Source organism: Haliotis rubra, unplaced genomic scaffold (assembly GCF_003918875.1).
Source record: "Haliotis rubra isolate DU_JTF1 unplaced genomic scaffold, ASM391887v1 Scf686, whole genome shotgun sequence".
Lineage (NCBI taxonomy): Eukaryota > Metazoa > Mollusca > Gastropoda > Lepetellida > Haliotidae > Haliotis > Haliotis rubra.
Genome location: NW_025767397.1, coordinates 44,274 through 64,390, shown reverse-complemented (window position 1 = coordinate 64,390; position 20,117 = coordinate 44,274). Strand labels below are relative to the sequence as shown.

Sequence of the window (20,117 nt, the reverse complement as noted above, 5' to 3'; positions counted from 1 at the left end):
ACAGCCCAATGTATGACCTCCACGGCGCCGTCATGAAACATGAAACAATAACAGCCCAATGTATGACCTCCACGGCGCCGTAATGAAACATGAGGGCATTAACAGCCAAATGTATGACCTCCACGGCGCCGTCATGAAACATGAAACAGGTGCTTCGTCCCTTTTGGTGTCAGTTTACTGTTAGTGCGTGAATACCCACTTGGGTGCTTGAGTACTAGAGCTTGAATCACCCTGTACATGTAGTGTTTGTGAAGTACGGACTGTTAACTTATATTTATATTCCATTATCGATGGGTTCCTTCATATTGACCTATCACCTTCTCCTTGGAAGGAATTCTTAGAGAGAAGATAAATGCCTCCCTGAAAGAAGTATCAGAATGTTTCTGTATCAGTGTGGTGTACGAATGTTGAAGTTGTAACAAGGGAGAGGTCGACATTTTGATGACTTGTTTGATTGTTGTTATACGCTGCTCGCCGAAATATTCCAGCTATATGGATTGAGTTGAGTTACGTCACATCGGTATTATTCCAGACATATGGATTGAGTTGAGTTACGTCACATCGGCATTATTCCAGACATATGGATTGAGTTGAGTTACGTCACATCGGCATTATTCCAGACATATGGATTGAGTTGAGTTACGTCACATCGGTATTATTCAAGACATATCGATTGAGTTGAGTTACGTCACATCAGCATTATTCCAGACATATGGATTGAGTTGAGTTACGTCACATCGGCATTATTCAAGACATATGGATTGAGTTGAGTTACGTCACATCGGCATTATTCCAGACATATGGATTGAGTTGAGTTACGTCACATCAGCATTATTCCAGACATATGGATTGAGTAGAGTTACGTCACATCGGCATTATTCCAGACATATGGATTGAGTTGAGTTACGTCACATCCAGCATTATTCCACATGGGCATTATTCCAGACATATGGATTGAGTTGAGTTACGTCACATTATTCCAGCATTATTCCAGGCACATATGGATTGAGTAGAGTTACGTCACATCGGCATTATTCCAGACATATGGATTGAGTTGAGTTACGTCACATCGGCATTATTCCAGACATATGGATTGAGTTGAGTTACGTCACATCAGCATTATTCCAGACATATGGATTGAGTTGAGTTACGTCACATCGGCATTATTCCAGACATATGGATTGAGTTGAGTTACGTCACATCGGCATTATTCCAGACATATGGATTGAGTTGAGTTACGTCACATCAGCATTATTCCAGACATATGGATTGAGTTGAGTTACGTCACATCGGCATTATTCCAGACATATGGATTGAGTAGAGTTACGTCACATCAGCATTATTCCAGACATATGGATTGAGTTGAGTTACGTCACATCGGCATTATTCCAGACATATGGATTGAGTTGAGTTACGTCACATCAGCATTATTCCAGACATATGGATTGAGTTGAGTTACGTTACATCGGCATTATTCCAGACATATGGATTGAGTAGAGTTACGTCACATCAGCATTATTCCAGGATTGAGTTGAGTTACGTTACATCGGCATTATTCCAGACATATGGATTGAGTAGAGTTACGTCACATCAGCATTATTCCAGACATATGGATTGAGTTGAGTTACGTTACATCGGCATTATTCCAGACATATGGATTGAGTAGAGTTACGTCACATCAGCATTATTCCAGACATATGGATTGAGTTGAGTTACGTCACATGGGCATTATTCCAGACATATGGATTGAGTAGAGTTACGTCACATCGGCATTATTCCAGACATATGGATTGAGTTGAGTTACATCATTTCATTCCAGACATCACATCATTATTCGAGACATATGGATTGAGTTGAGTTACGTCACATCGGCATTATTCCAGACATATGGATTGAGTAGAGTTACGTCACATCAGCATTATTCCAGACATATGGATTGAGTAGAGTTACGTCACATCGGCATTATTCCAGCTCTATGGATTGAGTTGAGTTACGTCACATCGGCATTATTCCAGACATATCGATTGAGTTGAGTTACGTCACATGGGCATTATTCCAGACATATGGATTGAGTAGAGTTACGTCACATCGGTTTTATTCCAGACATATCGATTGAGTTGAGTTACGTCACATCAGCATTATTCCAGACATATGGATTGAGTTGAGTTACGTCACATCAGCATTATTCCAGACATATGGATTGAGTTGAGTTACGTCACATCAGCATTATTCCAGATATATGGATTGAGTTGAGTTACGTCACATCGGTATTATTCCAGACATATGGATTGAGTTGAGTTACGTCACATCAGCATTATTCCAGACATATGGATTGAGTTGAGTTACGTCACATCGGTATTATTCAAGATATATGGATTGAGTAGAGTTACGTCACATCAGCATTATTCCAGACATATGGATTGAGTTGAGTTACGTCACATCAGCATTATTCAAGATATATGGATTGAGTAGAGTTACGTCACATCAGCATTATTCCAGACATATGGATTGAGTTGAGTTACGTCACATGGGCATTATTCCAGACATATGGATTGAGTAGAGTTACGTCACATCAGCATTATTCAAGATATATGGATTGAGTAGAGTTACGTCACATCAGCATTATTCCAGACATATGGATTGAGTTGAGTTACGTCACATGGGCATTATTCCAGACATATGGATTGAGTAGAGTTACGTCACATCAGCATTATTCCAGACATATGGATTGAGTTGAGTTACGTCACATCGGCATTATTCCAGACATATGGATTGAGTAGAGTTACGTCACATCAGCATTATTCCAGACGTATAGCGACGAGACCAAGTCTGCATTCACACACATTTTAAGTCCAAAGTCCAAATGAGTTTCTTGAAAAAATATAAATATTCTTTACATTTTTATTTTCAAACACAATATGCCATAGCTCCAAATTCAAAAACAAGCAATCCGTCATTCACATTACACAGTTATGATACTGGGTGCCGTTGTACAAATCAACCTTAGCAGTAAGACTACCTAAGTCTATGTTAAGGTATGGGAGTTACGGCCACCTTAGCACTAAGATCGCTTTGTACAACAAGTAGTTCAAAATGAGATGCCCGCTGCCGCGGGAAAATAGATCTTTCAGATTCCTTGCTTCCCTGCTGTTGAAAAGTGCACACAGTCATGCAGAATGTGCTTGATGGTGACAGATATATGGCGGCGTCCTGTAAATAATCGAGTCTGAAACCAGACAATCAAGTGATCAACAGCCTTAGCATCGATCTACATAACAGGTCATTAAGTTACGAGCCTGACCACCCGGTCCCGTTAGTCGCCTCTTGCGACAAGTGTCGGTTGCTGAGACCGATTCCAACCTGGATTGTCACGGGTAGCACTTTGAATTACGTGTGTGGGTGCGCGTGCCCAGTGCGTGAGCGTATTTTTACGATTTAAGATATGTATTATAAACTGCGTGTTTGAGTGCTACTGAAATTGAAGTCAATAGTAACCACAGTTACACTTTGAATGACCTCGATCAGTTCGTACCAGCTTCAATGAATATACTATTCTGTTGACTGACAATATAGAAACTATTCAAAACTTATTAGAATGATTGGACGGTGTTCAGAATGAACTGATAATAACGGGTCATTATAGTATGGTAATGAGGATAACTTCGCAAACGTAACCACAACAAGTTCTTTACACTTTATTTTTCCTGTTATAAACCACGGCACGTTTATGTGGCCTCCTGTCGAAGAGCACGTGCAGAGACAGTGGAGGGGAGATAACCCCACTGACATCCAAGAATCCGAGCTCCACTTTCTGTACAGTATGTGTGGACAGGATCGTATCGGGATCACAGAAAAAAAGCTTTTAATTTCAATATTCATCCTTAAGAAGTTACTTGAAAACATTTCATAGATTTGCAAGTGATAAATGTTATTTTGAGGTCTTTCATCAGCGCTGTTCTATTTATATTGGTGGAAGTAAGGAACACCTCCTGTATCTTAAGCTGATATTATAATGCGTGTGTACCTTGTGAACAGGAAACACTATAGTCTACTATACTGAATCTTTGTTTGGGCAGCGGAGACGATTCTTTTGTTGGGGAACGGAGAACATCCTTTTGTATCTTTAGCTGGTGGATCTGGAGCATCATGTTGTATCTCTAGCTGGGAAAAAGAGTTTAGGAACATTCCTCCGTGTCTTTAGTTAGTGAACGAATGGCACTCTGTTGTTTCATACGCTAGTGTACATGTAAGTGCCATCAACCTATCGTAGATTATGAGGTTGTTTCATGGACAACGGAATGAGTTAAGATGTAATTACTTGCTGATATTTTCAATTTTCAGAGATTACTGCTCTTTGCAACACCCGAATGCATTTATGCCACTCAGCGACAAACACGTCGTTTGACGACGGAAGCGGCAGGTAGATATATGCTCGAAAATGGGTCAACATAACGTCACTTTGGTCAGTGTTATCAACATGATGGAATCAATGCCAGACGGGGGCGGTGGGGTAGCCTAGTGGTTAAAGTGTTCGCTCGTCAAGCCGAAAACCAGGGTTCGATTCCCCACATGGGTACAATGTGTGAAGCCCATTTCTGGTGTCGCTCGTGGTGATATTGCTAGAATATTGCTAAAAGCATCGTAAAACTAACTCACTCACACTCACTCAATGTCAGACGTTCGGGTCAACTACAGCAACATGCAGGTGGCCGACAGCTTTCCGCCAAGAAATTAGAAGTTAGGTATCTCCTGACGTCATCACTTCGATACTACCACCACACTCAGAAATGACCAGCGGAGCGCCCTTTCTAATCAGACAATGCGTGAGTTTCCGATAACGCTGGGTATTCATTCAGATCTCGTTGACCGCCAGTATTTTCGCTGATAAATCGAAGTACTATGTACACGTGAAAGATCGTCCTTGCCGAGTGTCACGCTGAGAAGGAGAAAAATTTCTGGATTCGATCATCCTTTTGTTTGGGATCAGTAGAGATTGGAGAACCGATTTCCATGTCCTATAATAGGCGTGCCCAACAGTTCACGGTGTAAAGACAAAAGAATCACCAGGGAGAAATACATACACAATATCATAGAGCGGACATGTACCTACATCAGTTTACACACAGAGAAACTCCATGTGAAGATCAGTTATTGGAATGAAATGACATTGGAGAATTTTATCTCAGTATCGTAGATTATTACGACTACCTTTCATGTACATGTTAAAGATGCTTAAAATAAATAAATATTATGTTGAAAATGTACTATATCTATTTGCCAGCAATTATGTCCTCTTAATTATGCAACATGTGTTGATAGGTACGCACGCGCACTTGAATTTGTTCTATGCAACATGCGTTTCCGACATAAATGACTGAGCAGTAAAATTATTGTTCTATTCAGGTATGTACAAAGCAACAAAACACATTCCCTTGCCCCATTACATTATTATGTTTGCTAGGTTTTATGTGTAGACGTGTTTTAAAGTTAATTCAACACTTTTAGGGTAACGAAGTTAAGTGAAACCGACCCGTATTCGAGACAGTTCATATCGTCGATTTCCATGTTTCGCTGTGTTTTTGCCAAATAAGTTTTATGTAAGGATTCAGTTCGTATAAAAATATATTCTAGTATATATTTACACTATTCTAGTCACCTAGAAAGTGCAGCAAGTATTTTCGCTGTGTTTTTGCCAAATATGTTTTTTTAAGGATTGGGTTCGTATAAAAATATATTTTTAGTATATATTTACACTATTCTAGTTACCTACAAAGTGCAACAAGTATTTTTGGTTTTTAATAATTATTGTAAAATAATATTTTAATTAGTTATTTTCAGTATCTACTGGTCTGTTGCACATGGTTGAAAGAGTTATGTCCCTTGGATCACGTACACATTCGTGTCAATGTCGCTCGTCATTGGTTGACAATTGTTGTAATATAAATAGGTATTTTAAGAATAACTCATTTGTTTTATTCTATTATAATGGTTTTTGATTTTTATATTTGAACAGCAGCTGGGCAATATCAAGTATACATATATTTAGTGTCAAGTTGTCAAGTTGGTCTTTCTCCGTAACATGAGTATGGCCACGCTGATGATAGCAAATTGAAGCAGTCGTAAAATATTGTTCTCTTGGCTAGATTTTAGTTATTTGAAAGCTGTTTTCTAATTACTTTATATTCTTTTCATGTTAAATTTATTTTGTTGAATATAAAAGTATTATTTATTTGAAACTTATGTTTGGTAAAATGTGTATTTGATGTATTTATTGAAGTTAGTGTTATTTCAAATGTGGTTTGATATCAAGTCATCAAGTCATATCAAGTCATATAATATTTTCAGTTTTCTTGTTAAATATTTAACACAGCAAAGATATGTCAGGTTTCAAGTATATTCAACATTAAGTGCTGATTTTTTAAAAAGATAATTAACACTTTTCAGAAATGTTTTAAAGGTTTAATGTTCAAGTTCATTTGCGATGTAAACATGTTACATACAGCTTAAATTTCAGTTAGAGTTACATTGTTCATTGTTTTAGCTAAGTTTGCTCAAGTTAAGTTGTTTGGAGAACTATGCATACCCTGTAAACGTTATGAAGTTGAAAGCTTATTAAGGATGTGATAACGGTTAACAGCTAATGTGTATTAAGCTAAGAAGCTGATGATCATCAGATTCAAGTTATAATCCTCGGTGAATGCGCACTTCAATTTGTTCTATAAAAAAGGCGTTTCCGACACGAATGGCTGAGCACTAAAACTATTCTTTTATTGTTTATTCAGGCATGGCAAGACCGTCCAACCAAGAGAAAATTCAATAACCCTGAAGTAGCTGGGAGAGCAATGGCCACATATAACTAAAACAGACAAGGATTATAATTTAAAGCTGTTACATACACGTCTGTTCTACAGTTGTCGGAAATAGAATATTGTCCTAGTTGACTACCCTATACTTGGGGAGTAACGAATACACTTTCCACTACACTCATTCAGAATCACTTCCTCATTGACAAGCTTAGATAGAGACATGTGACAGCTGTAATTGGATGAAGTGTGAAAGACTTTTATCCAGTAATTAAAACTAACCTCACTTTTAAGAATTTAGTGGTGGATGGCTTAACAGGATGACTTATGCTGAATGTGTTTACAGATATTTTCAAGTAGGACATTTGGTGCGATACTGGGGTAAGGATATTCAGCTTCCAAGGGGAGGTGACTCTACCCTGCAATTTGTCATTGGATCATCAACATACACCAACAGACCACTTCAGTTTTATTCTGCCAAATACAATCATCATAACTGCCTATAACACCCTTCTTCCAACACTCTTCAACAGAGGAAATTTCGAATATGGGTTATTACAATAAGACATGAGTGTGCGTCCCAATACAACACACGGGATCGGGTGGTCAGTTTCGCTGACTTGGTTGACACATGTCATCGGTTCCCAATTGCGCAGATCGATGCTCATGCTGTTGATCACTGGATTGTCTGGTCCAGACTCGATTATTTACAGACCGCCGCCATATAGCTGGAATATTGCTGAGTGCGGTGTAAAACTAAACTCACTCACTCACCCAATACAACACCATTGCCAGAGAAGAGACAGTTCCAACACGTGCAGCACGTGTTAAATGAACATGAAATTGTAGCTGTCAATATACATGCATAACCAGCAAACCTGCACGTATACGCTGATCCAATCATTGTTATAAATTTGCTATGGCCTTGACATTTATATTGACCGGTAGTATGTAACCTTATTCAGAGTCCTGTCACTGCCCGGTGTATTGACGTGACCGTGATAGCTTGATCATGATAGTGGAGAGAATAAACTTCAATTTGCTGTTTTCGGATACGTATTCCGTCCACAAGAAGATACGAGAAAGTCAGGTTTACAAAAAGGCGCCTTGTCGCCCCTGTACACATTTATTTAAGATGCATATTTAGGACTGTGTTGTAAAGTAATTATCAAACTAATTTTTTGGATATGGTTGGCTTACTCAAGATATTTTCAATTGGATTTCGCAGATATATAATTATGCAGAGTTGTATGATCCCCAGGGAGTTGAGATTGACAATACGATGTGCCGTTGAGATTGACATCCAGTGAACGAGGGAAAAACAAAGCGCCTTTGAGCAGCTGAGCTCAGCTGGATACCGGCGCTATACAAATGTCTGTATGTCTGTATGTGTCTGTCTGTCTGTCTGTATGTATGTATGTATGTATGTATGTGTGTATGTCTGTATGTCTGTATGTATGTATGTATGTATGTATGTGTCTTTATGTCTGTATGTCTGTCTGTCTGTCGGTATGTGTGTATGTATGTGTGTATGTATGTATGTATGTATGTATGTATGTATGTATGTCTGTCTGTGTGTATCTGTCTGTCTGTATGTCTGTCTGTATGTCGGTATGTGTGTGTGTATGTATGTATGTACATTGCCTGCCATCACCTTTGCATGTATGTATGTATGTACATTTACATCACCTTTAGTGTATGAGTGACAATCATGTTTTCACTACACTGGCGTTGACCTTTCATCTGCTATGTACAGACATGCTCATTATATGGCCTTAGCGAAGGTACAAGAGCACAATAAAACACCACCTTAGAGTACCCCCTCAACTGAAACATTGGAAATATCCCCGACTGGTGCACACCAGAGGTCTCGTTAAGTCGTCCAAAGCCCATGACTTTCTTCCGAGAACATCTGTAAAAGATATACCAAATTAAGTGACAATATCTTCATTCAACACTGTAGGTCACTATACGATCGCACCTAAAGCATTATGGTAGAGAAAGAGATAAACAGATATTGACAGCTCTCAAATCACCAGTTTGTTGTAATTATTTCTTTACATGTATAAATATAAGTACAAAATACAGATATTTGATACAGATATGCCAATGCATGGCATTTTGGTCAAAGACGCGGTATTACTAGCACCGCAACTCTCACCGAGTTGGTCGGGTTGAGGAGAGTTCGACAGTGCTCCTATAGAGTCTCAATAGTATCCTCACAAGGAACAACGTTCATGCAGTAGCTTAGACTAACGCTTAGTCTCTCAGTACATATAATTTTGATTGTAGCAAATAAACCCATTTAAATTGGTACATTTGTATACCATACATGTTCATCATGGTAAAAGTTGCCCCATGTCTCTAATTGAGTTATTTGGAGGTGAGGTGAGGTGAATTTGGGTTTAACGTCGTGCTTGAGAATATTTCGCTCATATGACGACGTGCATGCGTGTGTATGTGTATGTGCGGCTGCTTGTACTAGCCAAGACTGAAGCTGGTTTTATAGTGCTAGCCCACTGAGATACCATGCCGCAGTGAAGCATGAATAATCCACTCAGACACATTATACTGACTCCGAGCCGACCAGTCCTTGTTGTACCCATTAATGCCGAACGCCAGGCAGGGACCAACAAGTACCATATTTTAACGTCTTTTGGTATGACGCGGTCGGGGATCGAACCAGCGACCTTCCGCTCTCAAATTGAAAAGGAGCCCCAGGGAGACCAGAAACTCTGGCTGTAGGGAAAATATTATGGTTCAGGGACTGTGAGACAGACAAGTAACAGTTAAGAAAGACCATTTCCTCGACATTTTTCAACAAAGTCATTTAAACATTAATTCACGATGAACGCCGTTTTAATACTTAAAGTCGAATGGAAGTAACAGGGTATGTGTGCAATGTATGAATGCTCACATGTAATACTGTCATTGCTAGTGACACTGGCGGTGATCTTGACCTACTTCCTCATTACCTTGACCTGTCACGTCCTTCAAACATGTGACATACTGACCTTCACGACAGAGGCGTTAGACATGTTGTAATTTGGATTTTAAAGAAACAAAAAGAATGGACAAATTCAGAGAAAATGGAGAAACACTGGAAATAATGTATATCGTACAGAAGGTATGAATACATATCACCATCACCATGTTTTCATGACCGTTTTGATACGTCTTCTCTTTTGAAGAACTGAATATTGGTAAGATCTTCTAAAATAATAATAATATAATAACACGGATTTTAGCAACGTTTGAAGACATGAGAAATGACCCCCAAAGTGCACAACTATAGACAAGGTTCAAACCTTCTTATTCATGTAAACATTGTTTTTACGTCGTAAACAAATTGTACAAGTGCATTAAGCAACCTACTAGATAGAAATTTAATTTCAGGTATGTTTGGTGCGATGTCCAATCAGAAGTCCACATCTGACAGACATATATCCTGTCCCTAGTAGTAGCGAGGAACAGAGAATGTCTTTTTATGCCCACTTGATTAAAAATTAGGTTATATTAACAATAATTGTTCGTGCATAACACTTTCATCACATTTTGGAATTATATACTTTATGACGTTTATACTGACCCGTGGGCGTCAGTCAGTTGTACAGCAACCTTTCCATCTGGAGATGCAGCTTGACAGTTCCACGGATGAAACAACGGATTGACTATATTATCCTCTGAAACAAGAAGATGGAAAAGGATGTCGAAAGAATAATGCATTGGGAACGACGACTCATGTACAATGCCCCATAATGCCCCAAAGATGTTGATCACTCTCCTGATTTGAAGTTGTACCTCTAGTTTGAACATCACAACAAAACAAATACTACCGAGTGCAGGTCTGTTTGCAACAGGTTACATCTCCGTTTATCATATGGTTGTTTTAACGATTGTTAACGGTTAACAGCACAACGGAAGAATAAATGTGCCTGAAAACAATTTTCATTCACTCTTGGTCCAGGGAATAAATACAGAACGTCAGTGTAAAAGAATACACAGTCTTGACTTCATTCAGAAAAAGGTTCAGTTTGGTGTAAAGGGAAAAATAGTTGTGAATATCATATGAATGAATCACTGAAAATCATGAAAGTCATGGCACCAGGTGTTAAACGGTAGCACTCGCCATTCATAAACTGTGTCTAAGAGTGCTTGTTTGAATCCCACCTTGAGGACGCGTGACGACCAGTCTGACGGGGACACCAATGCTGAGGTTAGTCACCGGTGTCAGTGTATCCGTGGAAGCCAGGTATGTCCAGATATTGACCCTTGTCTGTGTAGCAACTGTTATTGACCTCTCGCGAAGACTGGAATAAGTAAATTGGAAATTAAGGTTTATGCACACAACCCAGTTTCGAAAATTTAATTGATTTGTTTTAATCATGTGTCAATATTAATCCAATCTGTGGCAGCTACGGCCAATCGTATTGCGCAGGCGATAGGGTAGCCTTGTGGTTAAAGCGTCCACTAGTCACGCTATAGATCCGGGTTCGATTTACACTAACCTGTCTCGTCTCTGAAAGACTCGATGTATGTTCCCAAACATTTTATACAAAACAGGGACATAACTGTTTGCTTTCAATCATTATCGCCAGCCCTAAATCTCGCAACAGTTTAGAAAAAAAAGTTGTTGTGGAAGAGGATGTCGTTGTGATCGGCTCCTGACTATTCCTTATGGTGAAGTTTCCACATTTCTGCTGACGTTTCTTCATACAATCAAGTCATTGTTTCTGCTTAATGTTCATATGATTGTCTGTTTACCGCTTTAGCCTCATACGAGTGAGTGAGTGAGTTTAGTTTTACGCTGCACCAAGCAATATTCTAGCTATATGGCGGCGGTCTGTAAATAATCGAGTCTGGACCAAACAATCCAGTGATCATGTGCATGAGCATCGATCTACGCACTGGGAACCGATGATATGTGTCAACCAAGCCAGCGTGCCTGACCACCCGATCGCGTTAGTCGCCTCTTAGGACAAGCATGGCCTACTGAAGATCAATCCTAATCCGGACCTTCACGGGTTTTAGCCTCATGCGACCACTACATTTCAGCGCTCTTTAAATGAACGAGTCTCGACAGGAAATCACCAGTATCTGACTTCATGAGTGACTGGGATTCATGTATCTAACAAGTCAGCGAGCCTGTCCTTCCGATTCCGTTAGTAGCCTCTTATGACAAGCATAGGTTTGCTAGGGCCCGATTCTAACCCGGATCGTTACGGATCGTTTCTGCTATCTTTGTGTATCTAACAGTAATGACTGTTTGTTTTCGATTTAATAAGCGGGCAAGGGGCAGATTCCTTGATTTAAAAGTATTTTAGCAACTTACTCCTCTATCTCAACTTTCTCGGCAGCGTATACGGCATCAGCTTCAGACAGATCACACTGGACTTGATATTCCTGATCTTCAAAGGACACAACCTCTTCTTGCTTCTGAAGCCTGAAGGTCCACTGCAGGATTCCGTCACCGACCTGGTGTATGTGATTTTTTACAACATGATTTTATTATTCGACTGTTAGTTACTTGTTCAGCGCCGCATCAAGCAACATTTCATTAGGCCAGAAGATTCAGTGATTACCATCCTGAGCATATGCCTAAACAATTAGATCAGGCCCCGATTTTTCGAAACAAACTTAGGTCTGAGATTTGACCTCAGTTAGAATTTTTACTCAAATTTGAGAAAACGCATTTCCCATGTTCAACTGAAATTGATATTAAACTCAAACATAGTAGACAATTTGAGTTTGGTGAATAGAATACTTAAGTTGTTTGGGCTTTTTTATTTTATAAATGAAGTTGATTTAAAAATGCAGCTGTTTCAAATTGTCAAACTCAGTTTGAAATTTGAGTAAAAACTTAAGTTTGTTCCGAGAAATTGGGGCCTGATATGTTATAAGGTATTTTATACATACACATCTATGAAGTTATTATGGCGACTACCGTAATGTGGAAGAAAGGCCCTAAAGTGATGAGCCTTTGAGTTTTGTTTAGGTGGAAACAATTATAGGAAAAGATCAGGCTCTGTAGTAAGATCCTGTCGTCTACGAGCCTGACCACCCGATCCCGTTAATTGTCTTTTACGACAAGCATGGTTTCAGGAAGACGTTTCTTGAGACGAGCGTGGTTTGCCAATTCTAACCCGGATCTTCTAAAGGGGAGACAAACATGGTTTGCTGAAGACCAGTTCTAACCCGGATCGTCAAGGACCCATCTAGAGCAGTTTTTTTGCAGTGAAAAGTTTATTTACATACACAACACAGATAGTTAAAAGTACTATTGGGCCAACATACCTGCCAACAAATGCAGATAGTTTGGGGGTGACAAAGTACGGTGAAGCCTCACAATATATCCAATTTAGTAACACCCAAAACTAGAAAGCAAAGCTTGTTTCTCTGCTCCCGTGACATCTTCGAGTTCAATACAAAACATCCAAATTTACTAGTGTGCCGTTCTATATATGTATGCTACATTCTGTCTACTAGTGTGACGTTCTATATATGTATGCTACTTTCTGTCTACTAGTGTGACGTTCTATATATGTATGCTACATTCTGTCTACTAGTGTGACGTTCTATATATGCATGCTTCATTCTGTCTACTAGTGTGACGTTCTATATATATATGCTACATTCTCTCTACTAGTGCGACGTTCTATATATGCATGCTACATTCTGTCTACTAGTGTGACGTTCTATATATATATGCATGCTACATTCTGTCTACTAGTGTGACGTTCTATATATGTATGCTTCATTCTGTCTACTAGTGTGACGTTCTATATATGTATGCTACATTCTCACTGTCTGTGCCGTTCTATATATGTATGCTACATTCTGTCTACTAGTGTGACGTTCTATATATGCATGCTACATTCTGTCTACTAGTGTGACGTTCTATATATGTATGCTACATTCTGTCTACTAGTGTGACGTTCTATATATGTATGCTACATTCTGTCTACTAGTGTGACGTTCTATATATGCATGCTTCATTCTGTCTACTAGTGTGACGTTCTATATATGTATGCTACATTCTCTCTACTAGTGTGACGTTCTATATATGCATGCTACATTCTGTCTACTAGTGTGACGTTCTATATATGTATGCTACATTCTGTCTACTAGTGTGACGTTCTATATATGCATGCTACATTCTGTCTACTAGTGTGACGTTCTATATATGTATGCTACATTCTCACTGTCTGTGCAGGGCAGTCTGGTTTCAAGACTCCTGACTCGTTGTGAATCTGAACACGTAAGCGAGTTTCCCATCTCAGACTTTTGTCAAATCTACTGTTGGCACAGCTGGGACTAATCTCGCCATCAGCATCCACAGCCCCCATTCTGCGGAAGGCGAGAACATCCAACCAGGGAAAGAAGACCATCAGAGAGTAATATCCTCCCCTTTTCTTGATGCAGTAAGAGGACACTGCAATCACGGAATGTAAACGACATATAGTATTCAGTGCTCAGTCGAATAACGTACTCACGTTTACAGAAACTCTCCGCAGACATAATGAAGTTACTGAACTCGGTTAACTGAGGAATTCATATACAGTGCTATGAAACCTTCTGCTGATTTAATGATTTCATCGTGTATGTGATGGCAAGTACTTTGTTTAGTGATATGATACTATATACCGCTTCAAATGCAAGCCTTTGAGAATCGCTAGAGCGTGAGTTAGTTTTAACGTCCAACGTTTGACGTATCGTAAGATGAATAATAGTGAAACGCCCCAAAAAAGTAAAGCTGATAAAGAATGTTAAGACCTCTCACCTGTAGTTTTCACTTGATCTGAAACACCAATGTAAACCATTTAGTATAAATATATTATAAAATGCAAGAACAACTTCTTATAGACAGACATACGTGTACTGTAAACTACCGTTAAAACTAACTCCCGTTAAGAAAGACAATTACTTGTAGTTGTAACCGCGCCTCGTCATTAGCATTTCGGCTAAAATATATGCCTTGGGTGATGAATTGGTAGACATGCTGCTGTCAATATATGCAAAAGAAAATACAGGCTCCGGGAATCCACTTCACCAAACACAACAGTCAACCCAAATCTTGAAACTTTCTATAACATGCCTTAAGTGTCGAGACTTTATTTTAATGCAATTTTGATGTCTGGCCTGACCCTTGTTTCCGATATATGACACAAGAAAATAACACCCGTATCCTTGTACACTAAAGAATTCCTGTTGCTAAACCCAGTGCAACTGGACATAATCATGAGGAATACGGGTACATTGGATAACCAGTTACTTTTTACTTACATTCATCGCACATATCTCCGCTGTATCCTGGTTCGCACCCATACGGACAAGCTTCGGTTCCATTACAGAGATAGCCCGCGTAGCAGTGACACTCGCGCTCACAGTAATGTCCCGTCCATCCAGGCTTACACACTGAAATAGCAGATGGTAGAGTCAGTCTACAGTAATTTCCGTCTATCCAGGCTTACACACTGAAATAGCAGATGGTAGATTCAGTCTACAGTAATGTCCCGTCCATCCAGGCTTACACACTGAAATAGCAGATAGTAGATTCAGTCTACAATAATGTCCCGTCTATCAGGCTTAATGTAGTAGATTCAGTCTACAGTAATGTCCAGGCTTCCACTTACACACTGAAATAGCAGATGGTAGAGTAGATTCAGTCTACACACTAATGTCCCGTCAGTCCAGGTCCCGTCCAGGCTTACACACTGAAATAGCAGATAGTAGATTCAGTCTACAGTAATGTCCCGTCTATCCAGGCTTACACACTGAAATAGCAGATAGTAGATTCAGTCTACAGTAATATCCCGTCCATCCAGGTTCACACACTGAAATAGCAGATAGTAGATTCAGTCTACAGTAATGTCGCGTCTATCCAGGCTTACACACTGAAATAGCAGATAGTAGATTCAGTCTACAGAAATGTCCCGTCTATCCAGGCTTACACACTGAAATAGCAGATAGTAGATTCAGTCTACAGTAATGTCCCGTCTATCCAGGCTTACACACTGAAATAGCAGATAGTAGATTCAGCATACAGTAATGTCCCGTCTATCCAGGCTTACATACTGAAACAGCAGATAGTAGATTCAGTCTACAGTAATTTACGTCCATCAAGGCTTACATACTGAAACAACTGATAGTAGATTCAGTCTACAGTAATACTCCATCCATTCAGACTTACAGACTGAAATAGCAGATATTAACTTCAGTCTACAGTAATCTCCTGTCAATCCAGGCTTATACACTGAAATAGCAGACAGCAGATATAGCTTCAAGGTGTCCATGTGTAGAACAGTCATGATGTAAAATATAGCTTCAATGTGTCCATGTGTAGAACAGACCTGTAAATGTAGCTTCAATGTGTCCATGTGTAAAACAGACCTGGTGAAAATAAAGCTTGAAGGTGTCCATGTGTAAAACAGACCTGGTGAAAATAAAGCTTGAAGGTGTCAATGTGTAGAACAGACCTGTAAATATAGCTTGAAGGTATCCATGTGTAGAACAGACCTGTAAATATAGCTTGAAGGTGTCTATGTGTAAAACAGACCTGGTGAAAGTAAAGCTTGAATGTGTCCATGTGTAGAACAGACCTGTAAATATAGCTTGAAGGTGTCCATGTGTAGAACAGACCTGTAAATATAGCTTGAAGGTGTCCATGTGAAGAACAGACCAGTTATAAAAGATACCTTCAAGGTTTCCCTGTGTAGAACAGACCAGGTATAAAATATACCTTCAATGTGTCCATGTGTAGAACAGACCTGTAAATATACCTTCAAGGTGTCCATGTGTAGAACAGGCCTGTAAATATACCTTCAAGGTGTCCATGTGTAGAACAGACCTGTAAATATAACTTCAAGGTGTCCATGTGTAGAACAGACCCATAAACAAAGATTAAATGCGTCCATGTTCAGAACAGACCAGGTGTTAAATATAGCTTCAAGGAGTTCATGTGTAGAACAGACCTGTAAATATAACTTCAAGATGTCCATGTGTAGAACATACATGCTGTAAAATATTGCTTCAATGTGTCCATGTGTAGAACAGACCTGTACATATAGCTTCAAGGTGTCCATGTGTAGAACAGACCTGTCAATATAGCTGATTCAAGGTGTCCATGTGTAGAACAGATCAGCTGTAATTATAGCTCCAAGGTGTGCATATATAGGACAGACCATGTGTAAACTATAGCTTCAAGGTGTCCATGTCTATAACAAATCCACGATGTTCTAATTTGTTTCGCTGTGTTTGTATACTTGCATAACTTAGTGCACTTAATGTATTGTGTAGAGTGAAAAGGTCTTACCAGCTTTTTTGAAACATACATAGGGGTATTCTACATGACAATACTCGGCATTCCAAATCCCGGTGTCGAGTATCTTTGTGCAGTGTTTTCTGGACCTTCTACCATGGCGAGATCCCTGCCAGTTTGCAAATCCCAAATGATACTGAGTAGAAAAAGAACATCATTTTATTAATTTGTATCAATATGATATTTTAGGGCAAAAGTAAATGAGTAAATTGATTTATTAACATGAAGATAGCATAGATTCATGTTTGTGCCTGGATTTTTAGTAAGAAAAGCGAAAGTCTGGCTAATGTCTGGTCACCTGGTTGGTCACTCATGAGAGACGAGATGGTGCACTACCTTCCACAAAGATGAAATCAGGTCCGACTGCAGATAAATTTATCTAGGGTGAATACGGTAGTCTAGACCGACTACCGTGGAGGCATGTGCTGCACGACTCAACAGAGACGAATCTTATGGAGTGGAACGGTCAATATTCTAAGTTAAGTATGCTTTATGTTTAGGCTGGCAATTCTTGTGTGGGTCTAAAATGATTTGTTTTTACTGTAGTTACTTGCAAATGTTCAAAGTATCGATTGGTTATGTTCCCGAATATTTAGTAAAGCAAGGGATTATATTTCCATTTCAGTCAAGTCAACTTCAGAGTTACTTATTGATGAAGTTTGCAATTGTATCGATGGCTCTTATGCACATTGTTTCAGAGGCAGTTCAGATCAGGGCTGAGTCGTCTCAGATGTATACAAGAATCAAGGATGCATGATTACGTGGAGATCCGGATTTGTGTTAGTGCGAACTATGGAAGGATATCCGATTGCGTTTATCGCATATTTATATCTGTGATCCGTGTCGATGAGTTTTTGCTATGTCAGTTTCAGAAATAAACCTGCTCGCTCTCGAGGCGCGGTAGACAGCTCCCTGTATTATGAGTATGTTGTACTTGGTAAATGTTTCATGTTCGTTTGAGTGAAGCGAATTAGAACATAACAGTATAAGGTGTCTCGTACGCATCCCAGAAGCCTGTCATCGTGCGTCGTTGTAGAACATAAAGGTCGTTTCTTCCATATCTACTGATCCCGCCCCAAATCATGACTAAGCCCCTTCCAAGCGACGTTACATTAGAATCGCAAAATACTTTTTACTAGTCACACGCATATAGGGCGACCTGCAAAGTCAACTCTATTCATCAATAGAATCAACTGGACCCACTAATGGTCCGTTCAACTGATATGCTCTTCATACGAACCTTGGAAACACAGCAGAGCAATCATCTCCCTCATCAGCTGATGTCATTCCAAAATTAAGCCATGGTACTGACTGCCTGAGCATACTTCTAGCAATACTCCAGAAACTGACTTCATGATTTTACCTATGTCGATAGTCGAACGCAGGCCTTTATTTTGTGATGTGGTGTTGCTCCTTACTTACCTGATCTGTTTGGTCCCACCTAAAATATCGGCCAGTCCAATATAGAGCGATCCACGCGTTCCCGTGACCATGGATCAGATCTAGAAACGATCAATATGACTTAAGTTAAAGTAATTTATGAGGGACATATATGCACATACACGCACGCGCGTACGCACGCACGTACACACACATACATACATACATACATACATACATACATACATACACACATACATACACACACATACATACCTACACACACATACATACATGCATACACACATACATACACATACATACATACACACACACGTACGTACACACACACATACACAGACAGACAGACACATACATACATACATACATACATACATACATACATACATACATACATACATACATACATACATACATACATACATACATACATACATACATATGTAACTATGGAAACTAATCCATAGAAAACAATTGGAAGAATGTGACAGGTAGGTATGTTTTTCTCTGTCATTATTCCATTGCATGTTGTATTGTTAACGTCTTAACAATACTAGCGTTAGTGTTTGTTTGGCTTACATTGTCAGGTCAGGTATCATGGATCACAGAATGCAGGACCAACATACCTTTCACTCCAGTATTGTCTTCCTCGCTCTCAATGACTGCTAACTTAGCACCAAAGCGGGATTCGCATCTGGAAGATGCCGTGTCTCTATCAACTGCTTCTTCCACAAGCTTGTAGCACTTTCTGTTCACCACTATCCAGCCTTCGGGGCAATCTGACAGAAGAACATTGGGATGTTTGCCTCCAAGAAGACCCATCACAGGTAAACATGCATTGCAAAATCATCCGTTGTGGTCGATAAATTAAAAAATCACGTTTGCTTGTTTGTTGTTTAACACCAGACTGGGAAATATTCCAGCTATATGGTGGCAGTCTGTAAATAACCAAGCTGATCAACAGTACGATAACATGTGTCAACCAAGTTAGAGAGCATGTCCATTTGGAGGTTGAGAGTATTTCTGTAATTAGAACCATAATCAAGATATTTCGTCAGTTGACTCAATCAGTAAACTTCTGACGTCATTCCACCTGACTAGGACACATAATGTCTCAAGCTTTTATGCAAAATAAATGAATATTTATTTAATAAGCGGAGTTTGTTTGCAAATAAGCCTTAATTCATACCTTGGTGTTGTCCATTGTCAGCAGCGATGGTCAGAAGGGGAAGTAAACAGAACAGAAGGACAACCTCCATTTCATTCGACATCTACGCACACAGTGCTGAATTACTGGCTGGTCACAGGCAACCGGACGCAGATAATGACTTCCATGGTGTCGGGGTTAATATCAGCGCTATTACAGCCAGTCGGAACATATTAAACATTATTAGAGCCTTTAAATATTTTTTTCAGACTTCCTGAACTTAATAAACGCAAACGCGTTATACAGATTGAGTTTTGGCAAGGGCGTCTAAAGTTGATAAACCACTAGGGAAAGTTATGTCCTTTGTTCTTGGAAGTGTTTTATTAGCATAACTGATTAACTGACCTAGGACACTGATTAACTGACCTAGGGCAATTATTTCTATATA

At 39.4% G+C, this 20,117-nt stretch overlaps 1 protein-coding gene across 3 annotated transcripts; it reads right to left on the bottom strand.

Moving 5' to 3' along the window:
• Positions 1 to 8,175: 8,175 nt before the first annotated feature.
• Positions 8,176 to 19,816, bottom strand: LOC124258195. Of its 3 annotated transcripts, none has more exons than XM_046692253.1 (12): positions 19,712 to 19,816; positions 19,149 to 19,301; positions 18,544 to 18,623; positions 17,116 to 17,257; positions 15,087 to 15,218; positions 14,584 to 14,601; positions 14,006 to 14,235; positions 12,136 to 12,278; positions 10,974 to 11,113; positions 10,393 to 10,486; positions 8,478 to 8,715; positions 8,176 to 8,222 (listed from the first exon to the last, which is right to left on the bottom strand). In XM_046692253.1, the coding sequence occupies exons 1-11, from the start codon at positions 19,791 to 19,793 to the stop codon at positions 8,550 to 8,552; spliced, it is 1,380 nt and encodes a 459-aa protein (XP_046548209.1). In that variant the 5' UTR covers positions 19,794 to 19,816; the 3' UTR covers positions 8,176 to 8,222; positions 8,478 to 8,549. The 3 variants fall into 3 exon arrangements, with proteins under 3 accessions (XP_046548209.1, XP_046548210.1, XP_046548208.1); XM_046692254.1 differs by having other exon boundaries at positions 8,176 to 8,208; positions 8,493 to 8,715; XM_046692252.1 differs by lacking the exon at positions 8,176 to 8,222 and adding an exon at positions 8,324 to 8,370 and having other exon boundaries at positions 8,464 to 8,715.
• Positions 19,817 to 20,117: the final 301 nt, after the last annotated feature.